This window comes from Schistocerca serialis, chromosome 1, assembly GCF_023864345.2.
Source record: "Schistocerca serialis cubense isolate TAMUIC-IGC-003099 chromosome 1, iqSchSeri2.2, whole genome shotgun sequence".
NCBI lineage: Eukaryota > Metazoa > Arthropoda > Insecta > Orthoptera > Acrididae > Schistocerca > Schistocerca serialis.
Window position 1 is genome coordinate 238,142,248 of NC_064638.1, and position 17,895 is coordinate 238,160,142.

The 17,895-nt window shown below is 43.3% G+C and overlaps 1 protein-coding gene across 1 annotated transcript in view; it reads left to right on the forward strand.

Annotated features, from left to right (window-relative positions):
• The window catches only part of LOC126461835 (prolactin-releasing peptide receptor-like), a 580,944-nt gene that overhangs the window by 457,540 nt on the left and 105,509 nt on the right, over window positions 1–17,895 (forward strand). Inside the window, exon 4 of the mRNA XM_050096030.1 lies at window positions 16,507–16,656. Coding sequence (XP_049951987.1) covers window positions 16,507–16,656 — 150 coding nt within the window. The remainder of the gene's footprint in view (window positions 1–16,506; window positions 16,657–17,895) is intronic.

The window sequence follows — 17,895 nt, forward strand, 5'->3', positions numbered from 1 at the left end:
GACGCCTGGACACTTCCCTTGTTGAGAGCGCTTTCTGGCACAAAGTAACAATGCGGACGGGATCGAACCAAGGTTTTGACCGTCTAGGCATGGATGAACTACAGGCAACACGAGCAGTGTACCTCCTTCCTGGTGGAATGACTGGAACTGATCGGATGTCGGACCCCCTCCGTCTAATAGGCCCTGCTCATGCATGGTTGTTTACATGTTTGGGCGGTTTCAAACAAATGATCAAATGCATATGAAATCTTATGGGACTTAACTGCTAAGGTCATCAGTCCCTAAGCTTACACACTACTTAACCTAAATTATCCTAAGGACAAACACACACACACCCATGCCCGAGGGAGGACTTGAACCTCCGCCGGGACCAGCCGCACAGTCCATGACTGCAGCGTTGGGCGGTTTGCTGACATCTCTGAACAGTCAAAGGGACTGTATCTGTGATTCAATATCAACAGTTAACGTCTATCTTTAGGAGTTCTGGGAACCAGGGTGATGACAAACATTTTTTGATGTGTGTAGAACTATTTCTTCGAGGCATCATGCACTTAGAATCGCAAGAAGTTATACGCATCCATTTTTCTATTGTATCCAGCATCGTGTACCTCAAAGTGATTGACAAAGCGGTCTGTGACAGAGGCGGCACGACATGATATCATGGATGATCGAAATCTGATACAAACGAGAGGACAACTGCAAAAAGGTGATTAAGGCGACCACTCGCGAGAAGCCGGTAATCCGACTTCGCGTCCCGGTCCAGCACAAATTTTCGTTTGTAACAAAAAGCTGACGTCAGTTCAGATTCACAAAATGGGAATACATTTCTTCCATTAAAATGAAAATTAAAAGAATGTTAAGTTTCTCCATTACAACTGGGGTAACGTTACAGTGTATTGAGGTAAACTACCTGGCATTTTGGATGATTTTCCTGTACTACCTGAAATTCTAGTAGATGCAGAAATGCAAGTCAATATTTTGAAACATGTAGCCATTGCAGCAGGTAACAAAATGAACAGCAAATATTACATTTTTTAATACAAAATATCAGCCGAAAACGTAAGTAACAATTTGTAAAAGCCGAAAGTTTCAGAAGTTCAACTAGCTAAGACAGGTTCCGATAAATGAAAGAAATGGGTTACAAAAATCGGAAGTGAGGAAAGGATACATAAAACGTGAAATAACTAAGATTATCTGTGGCAAGCAGCAGGGAGTTGAGATGGGTGTAAGTTAGAGACATACCTGCCCCTCAAGTCACACAGAGCAAGCTATAAAGGAAAACAATTGTTAATTTTGAAAGGTATTAAAATTTCAGAGAGAAGAAGTAAAAAATGCAAGATAACTCTGTAATTCTGTTGACATGACAAGAGACTTAGAACATCATATGATTGGGATGGATAGTGAATTGAAAATAAGCTGTAAGATGAGGATGAGCAGAAGTATAACTAGGATAACTGAGTGAAATCGAATGAAACCTGGCGACCCTGAGCGACGCACATCAGGAAATGAGACTCTGAAAACAGTAGATGAGTTTTGCCGTGGGTAACAAAATAACTGACGATGGAAAATCCAGAGAGGACAAAGAACGCAAACTGGCAAAAGAAAGAAACGCATTTCAGAAAACGGTGAATTTTGTTAATATTGAATATAAATTAGTGATTTCTGAAACTATCTATAGGAAGTTTAGCCTTCTCTATAAGTGAAATTTAGACTATAAGCGCTCTAGAAAAGAAAAGAATAGAAACTTCTGGAATGTAGTGATACAGAACAATTCTAAAGGTTAAATCGTATATTATTTAACTGATGAAGAGATATGTAATCGAACAGAAAATAAATATATGGCATTATTTGACTGGGGATGCGTTCAGTTGATAGGATACATAGTGAGGCATCACGGAAACGTCAGTTTGGTTCTAGAGTGAAATGTGAGGATATAAATTGTAGAGGAAAAGTAAGGCTTGTGTAGAATCAGCAGATAGTTGTAGATTGCAGTAGTTACAGAGTGATGAAGGTACTTGCACAAGCTACAGGGTGTAAATTTTAAGTTGACATACCAGAATAGCTCGAAAAATAAGCTTCACACGAAAAAATGTGTAGAATTCGAAGTTGATTATTTTCGAAGGGGACATCTGCTGATGCTAAAATTAGCCCGCCACCCCAGCCCCCTGGAGGTGGGGCGAGAGGCAACATTAAAATTTCAAATGGGAACACCCATTTTTTATTGCCGAATCAGATTCTACATAGAAAACTACGTACATTTTGTCTTAAACATTTGTTTTTATTCTTGATAGTTCGCGCTGTATTTCAAGAAAATCCATGTTCTCATTTTTGCGTGGAAAATGGTTACAGATAAATAAAAAATACTTATTTACTTCGTAAATTTTGATTCGCTAAAACTAAAACTCTCCGTCTCTCCCCAAAGGTTGGCGTTTGAGAGAGAGGAATTAGAGTTAAACAACCAAAAGTTATCCGAATCTGCTGAAGAAATTAATATTTGGGTCTCAATATATACATTCTTACTGTCTTTTCTTGATAACAATATTGTGCGCTAATACTCGGCAGAAATACAACCTGCATTTGGAACGGACTTCCTTAACTCTTGTGCAGAGAGGTGAGCAGTATACTTCTGCATCCATTTTCAATAAGCTACCCCAAGAATTCAAGCAGTAATCCAAGCGCTTTCAAATCGAAACTGAAGAGTTTCCTCATGGATCAGACCTTCTATTCTGTTGAGGAGTTCCTTGAAAAATTAAGTTGATTCTTATGTTACGCTGTTGATTGCGTCTATATAACTTATGGCTTAACTTTTTTGGGTACATAAACATTTTATTTTTATCTGTTATTACTTTTATATTGTAGTTTCATGTAGTGACACGTTTTATGACCTTGGAGATTTGCTCCTCAATTTGGTCTTATGCAACTTGACGTGTAAATAAATAAATAACTGTAGTATGACAATTATTGAACTATGCTAAAAAAAACATAAATTTGTAACAAACTACGACGTGTACTCACTTTATTCAGCTTGTAAACCCCGCTACAGAAATTCTGATTTAGGTTATGACATGTTCGACATGCCTGCCATTATTGACGATGATGTGGCGCAGACGAATAGGTAAATTCTACATGACCCGCCACAATGTCGGAACGTCGATGCTGTCGACGACATCCTGAATGCCTGTTTTCAGCTTAGCAATGGTTTTGGGGTTATTGCTATACTCGTTGTCTTTAATATAGCCATACAAAAAGGAGTTGCATGTGCTCAAATCCGAAGAATATGGCGGCCAATCGAAGCCCATGCCAGTAGCCTCTGGCACCCCAGGCCCAGAATGTGGTCCCCAGAGTGCTCCACCAGGACATCACACTGTCTTGTTTCGATGAGGTCGAACTCCGTCTTGCATGAACCACATCTTGTCGAAATCGGGGTGGATAACGAGGATGAAATCATCTCTCAAAACTTTCACGTACCGTTCGATAGTCACCGTGATAGCCGAGAATATGGCATCGATTATTGCTTGACTGTACACTGCACACCACACAGTCACCCGTTGAGGCTGAAGTTATTTCTCGATCGCGAAATGCGGATTCTCAGTTCCCCAAATGCGGACCCTATCCAAATAAAAGTGGGCTTCGTCGCTAAACGAAACCAGACATGCGAATACTAATTCCCGTCATGCCACGCGACCAACCGTGCAGTTTGAAAGTCCTAACGCAAACCGTTCAGAAGTTCTGACGATTTTATTTCCTGTAGTTCAATAGCTGTCACCCTGTAGAACTAATAAAAGTCGATAATGAGACTGTAATGGTTTTATTCAAGGACGTGTCTGTGTTAAAACTGTAAACTGGATAAACGAAGCGTGGTATAGTTCGAAGAGGAGGCTGTCAAATTAAGGCTGGCACCTTGCAACGAAGCCACAGAAGAGTATATTCGCTGCATGCCACACCGACGAATGACAAGCGCCCGTCCTAGAATTTTGCCACATCGCCGTTTTGAATGGTCTATTTACTCTTGAGCAGAGGAACGCTCAACCTGTTCGCAGTCAGTGATCAAGACGACAGCGTCGACCTGGACAGTCATCTTCATATCGACAGGGTGTTCGAAAATTCCCGTTCTGTACTTCTAGAACTCGTATAGGAGAATGAATAGATAACTTTTTGATTTGGAACTCATGTTCGGAAACATACCGTTTCCATGCAATAGTCATCTGAAAATATGTACATCACCTATTTTGTAATTTCACTTATTAATAGCCAAAGAAACACGCGTCGTCGCTCGTGTATCGTCGACGGGTTCTCTTCAACGTGATGCAATACGGCGTCATCCATTTCGGATGCGCGGCGTCTTCTTGGAGCACCACCGTCACGCCTGCTGGCGGTGAAAGTACTTTTTCTCGACGTATTGTGTAATTGTGTGTATAGTATGGAGTCGGAAGTTGTGCGTAACGATCTTAATCAGCGCGACGAGCAGTTCTTTCTCTACCGTGAGCTTCAGCATACAGGATCACTTCGGTATATTCTGCAAATGTCTACTCAACCATATTGCTCTAACACTCACAGACACGTGGATGATGCTCCAACCAATCAAATGACATCAGTGGATCAGACATAAGTGCTCACCACCATGAGTACCCTATTGCACACATCCCTAACAAACAAGAAGGGATAGGAAATACATCTATGGAAGTAGAGGGCACCACTTCACTACGCGCCATATCGCTGTTGCTATGTCGTATTCCTGCCAATCAGAAGCTGTCCTTTGAATATAAAAGTGGGAGCCTCGCTAGTTTACGACAGTCAGTTTTAGCCCTGACGACGACCATGGAGGTAGTGGTCGAAAGTTTGGAGTTTTATCCTGAATTGACGCGGCATGTACACCGAGAGATTTTTATTCAAGAAATACATCGCGAAAGACTTCGTAGCCAAGTTTTCAGACGGCTGTACCACGGAAACGGTACTTTGCTGGACATGGGTTTAGGTTCAGAATATTATATACTCAATGCCGTCTAGAGGTCCTAGAAGTTTTAATGGGAATTACCGAACAAAGATCACACCTGTGTGCAAGTGAAGGTGCTTTCGTACGCCACAACACAAAGTATTAGGAAATATGGGAAAAATTTTGGGTCCAGTAGGAAACATTATGTCCTAGAAACCATGAAGTAGTAAAGGAATGTTTCGTAACACCCAGCAAATAACAGCAACAATAAGGTAAAAAGGACTAATATTTTTGTGAACATTTAAAAATAATCAAGGACAATCGGCTAACAAAATAGACCTTCATATATCTCTATGGTAAGGTATTAACAATAAGTTGCATTCGAGTAGTTAAAATTTAGACATACGTTAAGCAAAGTATGTAAGAGCATAAGAAACAATTTTTTTAAGACATAAAGAGTTTAAATTCAATTCCCAAGGAAGCAGCGGTGAGGAAACAGACATATGGTGGTCTGAAGAGAGAAAGAAAATTAGTGACGATATGAAATAAAATTGAAGAAAGAGAAAACGGTAAATGAAAATTTAATACCTTTGGCACATATACCATAACAGACTATAAAGAAAAGAAAGAAAATTTGCTGTCGCGAAGAATAAACAACTGGCTACTAGACAAAATGTCTTTACTTAAGGAAGTCGCTCGGAACTGATTTGCGTGCCATCACCGGAGTGTCGCATTCCGTAAGGCAGTACTCGCTTCTCCTAACTGGGCCCGTATCCCAAACACACTTGCGCAATGCTCTTCCTGCTACGCTCGTCCCATTTCGGCCAGAAGGGGATGGAAGGGGAACGCAGCGCAAGCAGGGAGGGACTTTACGGCCGCCGGAACCCCGGGAGATGTTTTAGCAGCGGAGCGATAGCGCGGCCCAACTCAGGCCCACAGCGGAGGACTCGCCTCTGACGAGGCTGCGCGCCTCCGGAAACTTCACCTGCCGCCGCTTAGCCAACTTCCAAACAGCTCCGAATTTGTTTGACGGCACACGAGCTCGTTTCGCCCAACTGACACTTACAACTGCGGCTCGTGGAGGCTCCAGGCTGATTCGGTGTTAATTCGAGTAGCGAATTAGGAATGCACACTCGTATAGAACATTATGAAAGAGCTGCGAATAGACGAATCTCCTTTATATTTTAAGAGTCTCTCAGTCATAAGTCTAGCAAATTTATGAATCTTAAGAGGAATGTATTAGGGTGAGAACACAGCTCGAAATGAAACTCAGAGAGTGCCGATGCCAGTGAAGTTTTGTTTTCGCGTATTACACTCCTGGAAATGGAAAAAAGAACACATTGACACCGGTGTGTCAGACCCACCATACTTGCTCCGGACACTGCGAGAGGGCTGTACAAGCAATGATCACACGCACGGCACAGCGGACACACCAGGAACCGCGGTGTTGGCCGTCGAATGGCGCTAGCTGCGCAGCATTTGTGCACCGTCGCCGTCAGTGTCAGCCAGTTTGCCGTGGCATACGGAGCTCCATCGCAGTCTTTAACACTGGTAGCATGCCGCGACAGCGTGGACGTGAACCGTATGTGCAGTTGACGGACTTTGAGCGAGGGCGTATAGTGGGCATGCGGGAGGCCGGGTGGACGTACCGCCGAATTGCTCAACACGTGGGGTGTGAGGTCTCCACAGTACATCGATGTTGTCGCCAGTGGTCGGCGGAAGGTGCACGTGTCCGTCGACCTGGGACCGGACCGCAGCGACGCACGGATGCACGCCAAGACCGTAGGATCCTACGCAGTACCGTAGGGGACCGCACCGCCACTTCCCAGCAAATTAGGGACACTGTTGCTCCTGGGGTATCGGCGAGGACCATTCGCAACCGTCTCCATGAAGCTGGGCTACGGTCCCGCACACCGTTAGGCCGTCTTCCGCTCACGCCCCAACATCGTGCTGCCCGCCTCCAGTGGTGTCGCGACAGGCGTGAATGGAGGGACGAATGGAGACGTGTCGTCCTCAGCGATGAGAGTCGCTTCTGCCTTGGTGCCAATGATGGTCGTATGCGTGTTTGGCGCCGTGCAGGTGAGCGCCACAATCAGGACTGCATACGACCGAGGCACACAGGGCCAACACCCGGCATCATGGTGTGGGGAGCGATCTCCTACACTGGCCGTACACCACTGGTGATCGTCGAGGGGACACTGAATAGTGCACGGTACATCCAAACCGTCATCGAACCCATCGTTCTACCATTCCTAGACCGGCAAGGGAACTTGCTGTTCCAACAGGACAATGCACGTCCGCATGTATCCCGTGCCACCCAACGTGCTCTAGAAGGTGTAAGTCAACTACCCTGGCCAGCAAGATCTCCGGATCTGTCCCCCATTGAGCATGTTTGGGACTGGATGAAGCGTCGTCTCACGCGGTCTGCACGTCCAGCACGAACGCTGGTCCAACTGAGGCGCCAGGTGGAAATGGCATGGCAAGCCGTTCCACAGGACTACATCCAGCATCTCTACGATCGTCTCCATGGGAGAATAGCAGCCTGCATTGCTGCGAAAGGTGGATATACACTGTACTAGTGCCGACATTGTGCATGCTCTGTTGCCTGTGTCTATGTGCCTGTGGTTCTGTCAGTGTGATCATGTGATGTATCTGACCCCAGGAATGTGTCAATAAAGTTTCCCCTTCCTGGGACAATGAATTCACGGTGTTCTTATTTCAATTTCCAGGAGTGTAGGTTCGAGTAGTTCGAATGCGATCTGTAGACAAGTTTTGTCTATAGGACTTTTTTTAGCAATCGTGCTATGTACGCTTATTTCAAATAGATACATTGGAATGCAGTTGCCATTTAAAGACATCCGATTCTTGCAATTAGTCGTCAGCAAAAATTTGTCCAAAGGTCTTTGTTTTCTACTGGATGGCCCAGTCTCAACCGTCACAGAAGAAAAATCCGAGAATCTGAGGCATATGGTACAGCAGGAGCGGTGATTAAACAGGTAGGAAGTAATGGACGTCAGATGCATGTAAGAACAATCAGTATGCTACATTTTACGCAAACAATCTATGACAAAAGTCTATGGAAGGTGGACAGGTCATTATGAAAGCTGAACACAAATTCTACAGAATTTCTGATCAGTATTCAGACTATGTTAGAAATACTCCAACTTTATCCTTCGCTGCAATCTGTTACTCTGATGAGAAATGTAAGTACTGCAAAAGAAAAGAAAGTTATTTCATCTATCCCGAACCTTATGAATGACGTTTGTATTACAGAACAGGTAATTTTCTTAATGAATACGTTACAGAGGGTAAAACAATAACTTTATAATGCTACTCAGGTACTCTGAACAAAATAGATGTGACAATTCCTACTGCGTAAGGACATTATTCATCTTGTTTGATGGTTTGAGATTTGTAAAGCAGGTAAATTTTAAATAACAACTGGTAGAACAGCTACCAGATTAGCACCCTCTGATCTCCACTTATTTATATCACTAAGAAACTGGTAGGTGAAAGACATTGTGACAGCAACCAGCAGGTTATGTCAGTAATAAATGAATATTTTGCGAACCGTCCAACTTGGAAATCGAAGAACAGAAATGCATTACAGTAATACAAACACATTAGACCAAATCCCATGACCTGGAAGGGGACTGCCTTGTAGAAGCAAAGTAAATTTTTATATTTTTATTTTTTCCTTTGATTATTCTTTTAATAATTCTGTAATTGTTACGATAATCGTAAAAAGCATTTCGAGGGGAGAAAGGTGGGAAGTAAAGAATACAGGAGCTGCATAAACTGGAAGAATCGGAGGTTGTTCAGAGTTCTAAAGAGAGCATAACGCAACGACTGAAAACCAGGCGAAAGAAATGCAATAGAGGAAGATTGGATAGCTTTGATATACAGATGAGTGAAGACAGATGTGGACCAAACAAAAAAAGATAAGGCTCAGTTCAAATCGTAGGAGAATACACGAGATTGCGCATTTTATTGAGGAAAGGAGATAATATGAAACTGCAGCAACTGCATCTGGGACACTGCCTGATAATAAAGGTGAACTACCCAGAAGAGGAGAAGGAGGCGAAATTAAAGGGCGTGATTGAGAGGGTATGTGATATTGTTTCAACGATTACAATATAGAGTAAAATGTACAGAGAACTTGGCAGTGTGAGCCAACTTGTCAGTTTCACGTTGCATCACTTCTAGCCAGTATTCTTGCATTGATTTGTTTCAGAAGAGTGTCATAAGGCCATTACATCCTGTCCTAAAGGAAAAGTGACCGAGGCGAAGTGACCGACATCATATCTAACACGATCTTTATATCCTAGATACTGGAGTTGACGTGCGAAATTTTGCCACACATCTTCTATCTGAGACAGTTTGGGGATCTTGCTGACATCACGTATATTGTTCATAGAGACACTTGCCATCTGTGGATGAGCATTATCCTGTTGAGAAATTGTATCAATAACGAGTGTATACAGAATGACACTGCCTCGCCGCGGTGCTGTCACAGCTCCCTCAAATTCTACTACCCATGATCTGAGGTCATACCCGACAGGTCCGCATATCATGACGTCAGGAGTGATACCGCTATGCCCATCCACAGTACTGGGTTGGTTCAAATGGCTCTGAGCACTATGGGACTCAACATCTATGGTCATCAGTCCCCTAGAACTTAGAACTAATTAAACCTAACTAACCTAAGGACATCACACAACACCCAGCCATCACGAGGCAGAGAAAATCCCTGACCCCGCCGGGAATCGAACCCGGGAACCCGGGCGTGGGAAGCGAGAACGCTACCGCACGACCACGAGATGCGGGCATAGTACTGGGAGAACGGGACCTAATCCCTGGGTCGCGACCGTATTAGCCAATGATGGCAATCCGGGTAGTGCAAAACTGTGATTTACTGCTGATCACAATGCGATGACGTTCTTCAGCGGTCCATTGTTCCTGGTCATGGCACCATTCCAAACGCAACCCTTAATGTTATGTTGTTTACGGAGCTTAGGCATAGAACAAATGTTCAAATGTGTGGGAATCACCATGGGACCAAACGGCCGAGGTCATCGGTCCCTAGACTTACACACTACTTAAATTAACTTATGCTAAGAACAACACACACGCCTATGCCCGAGGGAGGACTCGAACCTCCGGCGGGAGGGGCTGCGCAATCAGTGACATGCAGCCTCTAACCACAAGGCCACTCCACGCGGCAGGCATAGAACAAGAATCCCCTCGTAAGACAGCTGGTAGTCTCCGACCCATGGCATGAGACGACACAGAATGTCGCCGGGAGTCCATCACTTTTTCTCAGATGGCACCCAGTACGGCAGCCCTCCGTTGTTGTTGTCAGACGCAGTCGACCACAATCTTCGAAAAGAGTAAGCTTGATCTCACGTTCTCGTGGAGTACACCATCGGGCAATTGTTACTTTCCAATCCCCAGCAAATCGGTATATTGGATGAAACTAAGAGCCGATCAAACGGAGACCCACGACGATACCCATTTCAATTCTGTCAGACCCTGATAATGTTGTCTCAAACGATTACGTTGCATCTTTGTGTCATTCACAGTGATCTGTCATTATACTACACTGTTTACGCTCCTTATATAACCTACCAGGCCTGATAACAACACCAAACAAGAATAAAACCAATCCACGGTGGTGCCATTTTGCCTGCCTCAGAGAACTACGACTCTAATGATTTACATACGTACCGATGCTGTGCACGTTTGTAAAACTAAGATACGGCGATGTCTTATGGGGGCTTAATTATTATCTTTTCTTCGTTTTCAGACTGCACAAATAGACTATAGATGTCTAAGAAATGAGATTAACAGAAATACAAGTTGACAAAGAGTGAATGGTTAAAGGACAAATGGAAAGTTGTAGTAAGCTGCAAGACTGTGGGAAAGATAAATGCCGCAGATAGGAACTTGGGAGGAAACAGAAGCAATGTATGTATACCGAGAGCTTAGATAGTAAGCCAGTCGCAAGCAAAGAATAGGATGTTATCAGGTGGAAGAAATACTTAGAAGAGGTATTCACGAGAAATGAATTTGAAGACACTGTTAACAACCGAAATGGGAAGATGATACTGAGTGGCCAGCCATGACAGAACTATTCCATTTGGTGTATAAGATATATGAGACTGGCGAAATACCCTCTGACTCGTAGAATAATGTAACAATAAAAATTACAAAAAAGACCGGTGCTGGCAGGTGTATTACCTAACTATGAGTCTAATAAGTCATGGCTGCTAAATACTGATATTAACTGGTTACGTAAGAATGGAAAAACTGGTAGAGGCTAATTCCAGGGAATATCTGTTTGGGTTACGGAGAAATGAAAACACGAGGCAATGCTCAGTGTGTGACGAGTCTCAGAAGATAGGTTTAATAAATTCAAAATTTAAGTTTATCGTATTTGTGGATTTAGGGACAGCTTTTGAAAATGTTGACTTTATTGTATTCTTTGAAATTCAGAAACTAGAAGATAATAAAAGGAGCAAGAGAAAAGTTATTCACAACTTGTACAGAAAACACAGTGCAGTTATAAGCATCTAAGGACGCCAAAAGTAAACAATAGTAGATAAGTAAGTGAGACAATATTGCAGCCTATCTCTGAAGTAATTCAATCTGTACTTCGTCTAGCTGTGAAGAAATTCATGAAGAGAATTAAAGTCCAGGTAGAAGAAATAAAAGCTTATCATGTTCCCTGATGGCACTGAAATTCTGTCAGACACGGAAAAGTATTTCGAACAACAGTTGAATGGAACGTATAGTGTCTTGAAAACAGGTTGTAAGATGAATATCAACGTCAGTAAACCAAGGGCAATAAGGTGTAGTCGAATTAAATCAAAGGATCCTGAGGACATCGATTACGAAATGAGATACTAAAAGAAACCGATACGTTTTGCTATTTCGGCAGCAAAATAACAGACGATGAGTGAAATGCAGAAAATATTAAATGCACCCTGCCGAAACTCAACTAAGTTTGGCGTCTTATTTCTTAATCTAATCCCTTGCATCGCCTAATTTAATTCGACTAAATTTCATTGTCTTTGTTTCGTTTATGACGATATTCATTTCATCAACTCTTTACAGGACACTATGCATTCCGTTCAACAGATCTTAGAAGTTTTTTTTTTTTTTTTTTTTTTTTTTTTTTTTTTTTGCCGTGTATCAGAATTTTAATGTCATCAGCAAACGATCCGTTTTCATCTCTTATCCCTGAACTTTAGTAGGCCTTTTAAAATTTTTCATTAGTTTCCTTTACTGCTTCCTCAATGTGCACACTGGATAACAAGGAAACTACACAGTGTCTCCCTCCTCTCTCCTGTCTCCTTTCTGGTTCGTTCGACCCATTTACACGCATTTTGATTTCTTGTGTACGAACTTCGCTCCGTGTATTTTATCGCCCATAATTTCAGGGTTTTATAGAATGTTTCCAGCCAACATTGTGAAAAGCTTCCGTCTAGATCTATAATTGCTGTAATCGTAGGTTTTCCTTACTTCAGCCAATAGCATTAGGATCAGTATTTTCTTTGGGTGCTACTAAACGTCTTCGGACCCCAACTGACTTTTCCCCAGTTCCGATTCTGACGGTTATTCCACCTTTTCATAGATAATGTATGTCACAATTTTCCAACAATTTGTTAAACTGGTGATTCGGTAATACGCCTTCCAACACATAACTTGTTTACCATTGGAATTGTTACATTCTTGTTGAACTTGAAGGGTCGCATTCAGAATATCAAAAAGAACAATATTGTCATTGTTGGTTTTGCCAATGTTGGTTTACTCCAGAAGCCTTGTCAAATTATTCTAGCAGTTTTAACCATCCATCTCATCTATATTCACTTCCTCTTCTCTTTGCATAAAACTGTCATCAAGACTCTTTCCATTATATAGCTCTTCTATAAACTGTCCTTTCCTTCACAATCTTAAGCTCTCAGCGTTGTACTTGGTTATTATCTGAGGTGTTGATGTTCACACAGACTCTTTTCTCCAAATGTTTCTTTAACTTTCCTTTAACGGCTAACTGTAATATAGTGATTCGTGATTCTTATTTAGCCATTCCGCCTTTTCCACTCTGCACCTCCTATCAATATTTAGGCGCCCATATTCGACTTAGTGTTTCACTTGCTACATTGTCTTCTTTGTTTTCTAAGGATTTCTTCTAGGCTTCTCCTTGCTGCCATTTTCTCTGTTGTCTTCACTAATTCATCACTCAAAGCGTCCCATTCCTCTCCTACTGCGTTCCTTTCCTTGTTTTGGTTAGTAATTACCTAATGTTCTCTTTTAAACTTTCAGCAAACTGTGTTTGTGGCAACTTATCCAAGTCCAGTCACATCAATTTCCTATATTTCTCGCAGTTCCATATCTTCAGTCTGGGATTTTTAACCAATGAATTATGACCAGAATCCAGGCCTTAACTGGAAATGTTCTAAATATCTATCTTACTATTACGTTATTTAAAATCTTATGACTTCACACATAATTTATACAGATACATTTTTTTTCATTATTTTTAAATTAAGCATCTTCTGTATTTGAATCGTGCGCTCCGGAAAACTCCACCAGGTTGCATCCGCTTTCATTCCTTTCCCTAGTCCATATATTTTTCCTACCACTGCTTTTCTTCGTTTCCAATTATCTAATTGCAATTCACTTTCAAAAGTATATCTTTTTGTAAGTTTACGAGGTCTTCCTGTCTCTATTGCTCTTGTCCCTCCTTCATTTTCATAATTTACAACACTGAATGAACAACCAAGGAGCCAGCATTTCCATTCATTTTTCTACTGAAGTTTTTGTGTGTCTCGTATCCTAATTGGTGAAACTATACTTCGACAATCCTCTGTAATTACGAAGAGGTCATTAGATATAAGAAACCGATCTAATAATAATCGCGTGTTAATATGTTGCATATAAACCAGAAAAACAGTCACATACGAGATAAATGTGAGCATCAGTGCAACGAACAGCAACAGACTGAAGAATTTACGGGCGCGAGGTGCGTTAATTTCATTGGAAATATAAATGGAAGTAATGTATATCATCACAAGGCGTATCGCGTGTGGAATTATGAGAACAGCGCTTGATTACAAAAACGAATTATTGGCAATATTGACTTATGGAAGAAGAGGCGAAGCAGCAGCCCTTAGTTATGCGTCTGTTGAGGCGCACTGAGAACACAGCCTAGGTAAACGATGTAGAACAGTTTTATTGAAAAGGACATACATAAAAATACGCCTCCTTTGAAGAAAAGTTAATCATTACAGTAGTTTGCTAAAGTTTGTGATTAGCAGCTGAAATTACGAAAGCTTGGACTTAGGAGGAAGCCCTTAATGACGAAACAGTCAAAGTTAACGTTCATTTGCAAGCAGAACGAAATGACTTAGCGAAGGCAGACAGCCGGTAGCAAGTTCCTGCCCGTCTTGGATGCAGAGAGAAAGTCATGATGATTCTGAAGGCAGACACTGGCGGCTCTCTCAGTCAGTGTTGACCGCTTCTGCATGGGATTGTATGTGGTGAGGATTGCAGTCGAGAGTGTGACTAAAGAAGTGAGGGTGCAGCCAACGCCTGGCCTAGAATTCGACGAAAGATGCTCGGAGTGGCTTTATGTCATCCTAAACACCCAGGTAGCCCACAAATGAAAACAGGTCTGCAGGGCCATCAACCTACCGCTGCACTTGCTCAGCCGACTGCTGGCCCACGAGGCAGCATGCATGGTCGAAACCCCTTCATGCTTAGGCCGCTGGTATACCATTGCTGTCTGAAGGGTAGCCGGACTATAGGTTGTACAGTCCACACACAGCAAAGAGCATAAAAGCAAGAGGAAGGAAATCAAAAAACCTTTCTTATTCTTTCGTACAAATTTTATTACATGGCTGCTCAATGTTGACGAATGTTTCTCATCTCTGACAACCTTGCTCGGCATTAGGCATGTTGTCATACGATGGTTTGGAGCTTTATCCATATGTGCTCCACATCTCCGTCCCTGAGCTGAATATGCACAAATCGGAAAAAACAATGACCACAAGCCACTGCGAAATCGATTGCCAGATACTGGCGTTGTGATCGCTTGAAATAGCAAGGAAAGTATATAAGTGGGATGGGAGAATCTTTCTTGTGACTATAAGGGTCACAAATGAGACAATCCAATTACTTCAGAGATTTTACCAAAAGGGGGCATTGTTGTGGGCCGGCGCCTGGTAACGAGCATACTGGAAACGAGAAGCTGGTTGGCTGTTCGTGTGCCACCATCTGGCCATGTATAGAAGTGGTTGAAGGACGAGAAACCATTAGCAGACGACAAGGTGTTGGACGTCCACGCTTCATCACGGAGCATGGAGGTCGGAGGGTTGCCCAATCCATAAAGTTAGGTAGGGGATGATCTGTGGCCGACCTGACAACTCAGCACGAGGCTTCAAAGTCCGCCTCCATAGCTGAGTGGTGAGCGTGGTGGAATGCCATGCGAGGGGCCCGTGTTCGATCCCCAGCTGGGTCGGAGATTTTCTCCGCTCATGGACTGGGTGTTGTCTCTATAATAATTTCATCCACATCGACACGCAAGTCGCCGGAGTGGCGTCAATTAAAAAGACTTGCACCAGGCAACCGGCCTACCCGACGGGAGGCCCCAGGCACATGACAGTGCTTCAGAGCGCACCGTTCAGTGTTCAATGTTGAAAATGGGCCTCTGCGTTGAAGCGCTGACATCATCAATTTAAAATTGTAGTGGGATTGAGATCATCGAGATTTGATCCCGTATCAATGAAAACTAGTCACTTGGTAGGGGGAAGGACATTCCTTGTTGCACTGAACAGAGAATCATGTCTGCGTTCGCCGGCCGGGGTGTCCGTGCGATTATAGGCGCTACCGTCGGGAACAGCACGACCGCTACGGTCGCAGATTCGAATCCGGCCTCGGGCATGGGTGTGTGTGATGTCCTTAGTTAGGTTTAAGTAGTTCTAAGTTCTAGGGGACTGATGACCTCAGAAGTTAAGTCCCATAGTGCTCAGAGCCATTTGAACCATGTCTGCGTTCGCCAGCAAGCAGTTGAACGGCTGCTTAGAAGATGCCTCATGGTACAGGCGGAGGCCGGTGGGGGCAATGTTATGGTATGGAGCGAACTCACTACTATTTGCATGGGACCTATGTTAGTAATAGAAGACACCATGACACTTGTGGACAACGATAATGTCATTACAGAACATCTGTATCTCTTCATGCTTCATGTCTTTCTCGACATCTCACATTAAGATAACTATTTTTGTCACAAGGATAGAATTTTTAAAAAAAATCGAAATCGGCGTGTAATTTACGGGGAACTGAGTGAACTATAAATACATGTCTTGTGCCTCATACGTCGAAAACCTACCGAGAACGTCGAATCCCTGGTGTATTGCGATGCAAATCAGCGTGAATACGGTATTAATCAGGAGGTCATAATGTTTTCGTTAGTCATTGTACGTTGCTGACTCGTCAGATACCCTGCAGTTTTTTTTTTTTTTCCTTTTACTGTAGGGGTAATGCTGGACGCCGGTACGCACGTGTTGCAGGTACGTGTTGCCGCTGTCGACGATGGCGTACCTGTTCGTGCGGGTGTCTCAGGAGCTGAAGACGCAGGGCGGCCCGCTGGCCGTCATGATGTACGAGGCTCGCGGCCGCGACGAACACGGCCGTAGCCACTCCGCCTGCCACAGCTACAGGTGAGGCGCGCCGGCATGAGGTGGCGCTCAGCAGCGAAAAGTCCTAGTGCACGACACTCCCAGTCACAAATACAGGAAATGTGCGAGGCTGTGATTTGCTTTGCTGCTGGTAAACCTTTCGGGTGTAAGGTCATGGTCCACGAAACGCTTCTGTTCCTTAACTTTTCGTGCAGAACTTGCGCTGAACATCTTCAGAGGCGTTGCTCCTTCGTTGAATCTTGCTGACTGGTGCACCTGTGAAGATCTAGCGCAGTTCTTTACGACACGTTAGGAACGGATGAGTTTCGTGGATCACGACCTTGTACCCCGAAGGGTTTATTCGCAGCAATGTCATTCGGTCGTGAAGCCTTCATTCTGTTATTTGTTCTCGTTGCATTCTCCTAACAGTCCTTACCTGTCGCATCTGAAACACGATGTCAAGCTGCACCTATTCCGAAAACTTCGGTCATAGGAAACGCAAATTGTGCTCTTCTCGCATGACAACCTGAAACCCATATATCGAGGCTGTCAGACAGTTGCAGCTTTCCTTGGGTCCCGGTAATCGTGTAGCTCGTTTTCACAACAAGTAAAATTTGTCACTGGACACAGTATAACTTGGAAGAGACCAAGCAGCATGTTATCGACATATCTAGGAGTAATTTCTGGAGTACCCAACGGAAGTATGTTGAGGCTCTTCCGGACTGTGCTATGCATCAATTATCTGCCAGAGAATACTACAGTAATCCAAGGAATTACTAGATCATCAATGGAAAGCTACTGCAACGCGTCATAACAGCTGATGAAACAAGGGTTTACCGATATTGAGTCGAAACTAAGGTTCATTCGTCTCAGTGGAAGCGTTGTGGATCTCCAAATATAGCTTGAAGTAGCCGGTCCGATGTGAAGTTTATGGCTTTTAGATTTTAACAGCATAACCTTTATCCACAAGATCGAAAGATAAAATTACAAGTTCAACGGAGTTTTCAAGAAGCATTCAAAGAAAAGAACAAAACTAAATTTGTGCTGAAGCACTTAATGGATTTTCTACCACAACAATGCACCTGCCCATTCTTCGTAGCCCGTTCGTGAAGTTTCGGCAAACAACGCTAGTGTGATGATGCCCTGCATCCATATTCGCCAGCACGGTCCCATGGGTCGTCGCTTTGCAAGCACAAACGACGTTAACAAAGCATATCTGAGACAGCTAAAAGCTACGCCAAAGATCGAGTTACAGAAGTGTTTCGGGGACTGGAAAAAGCT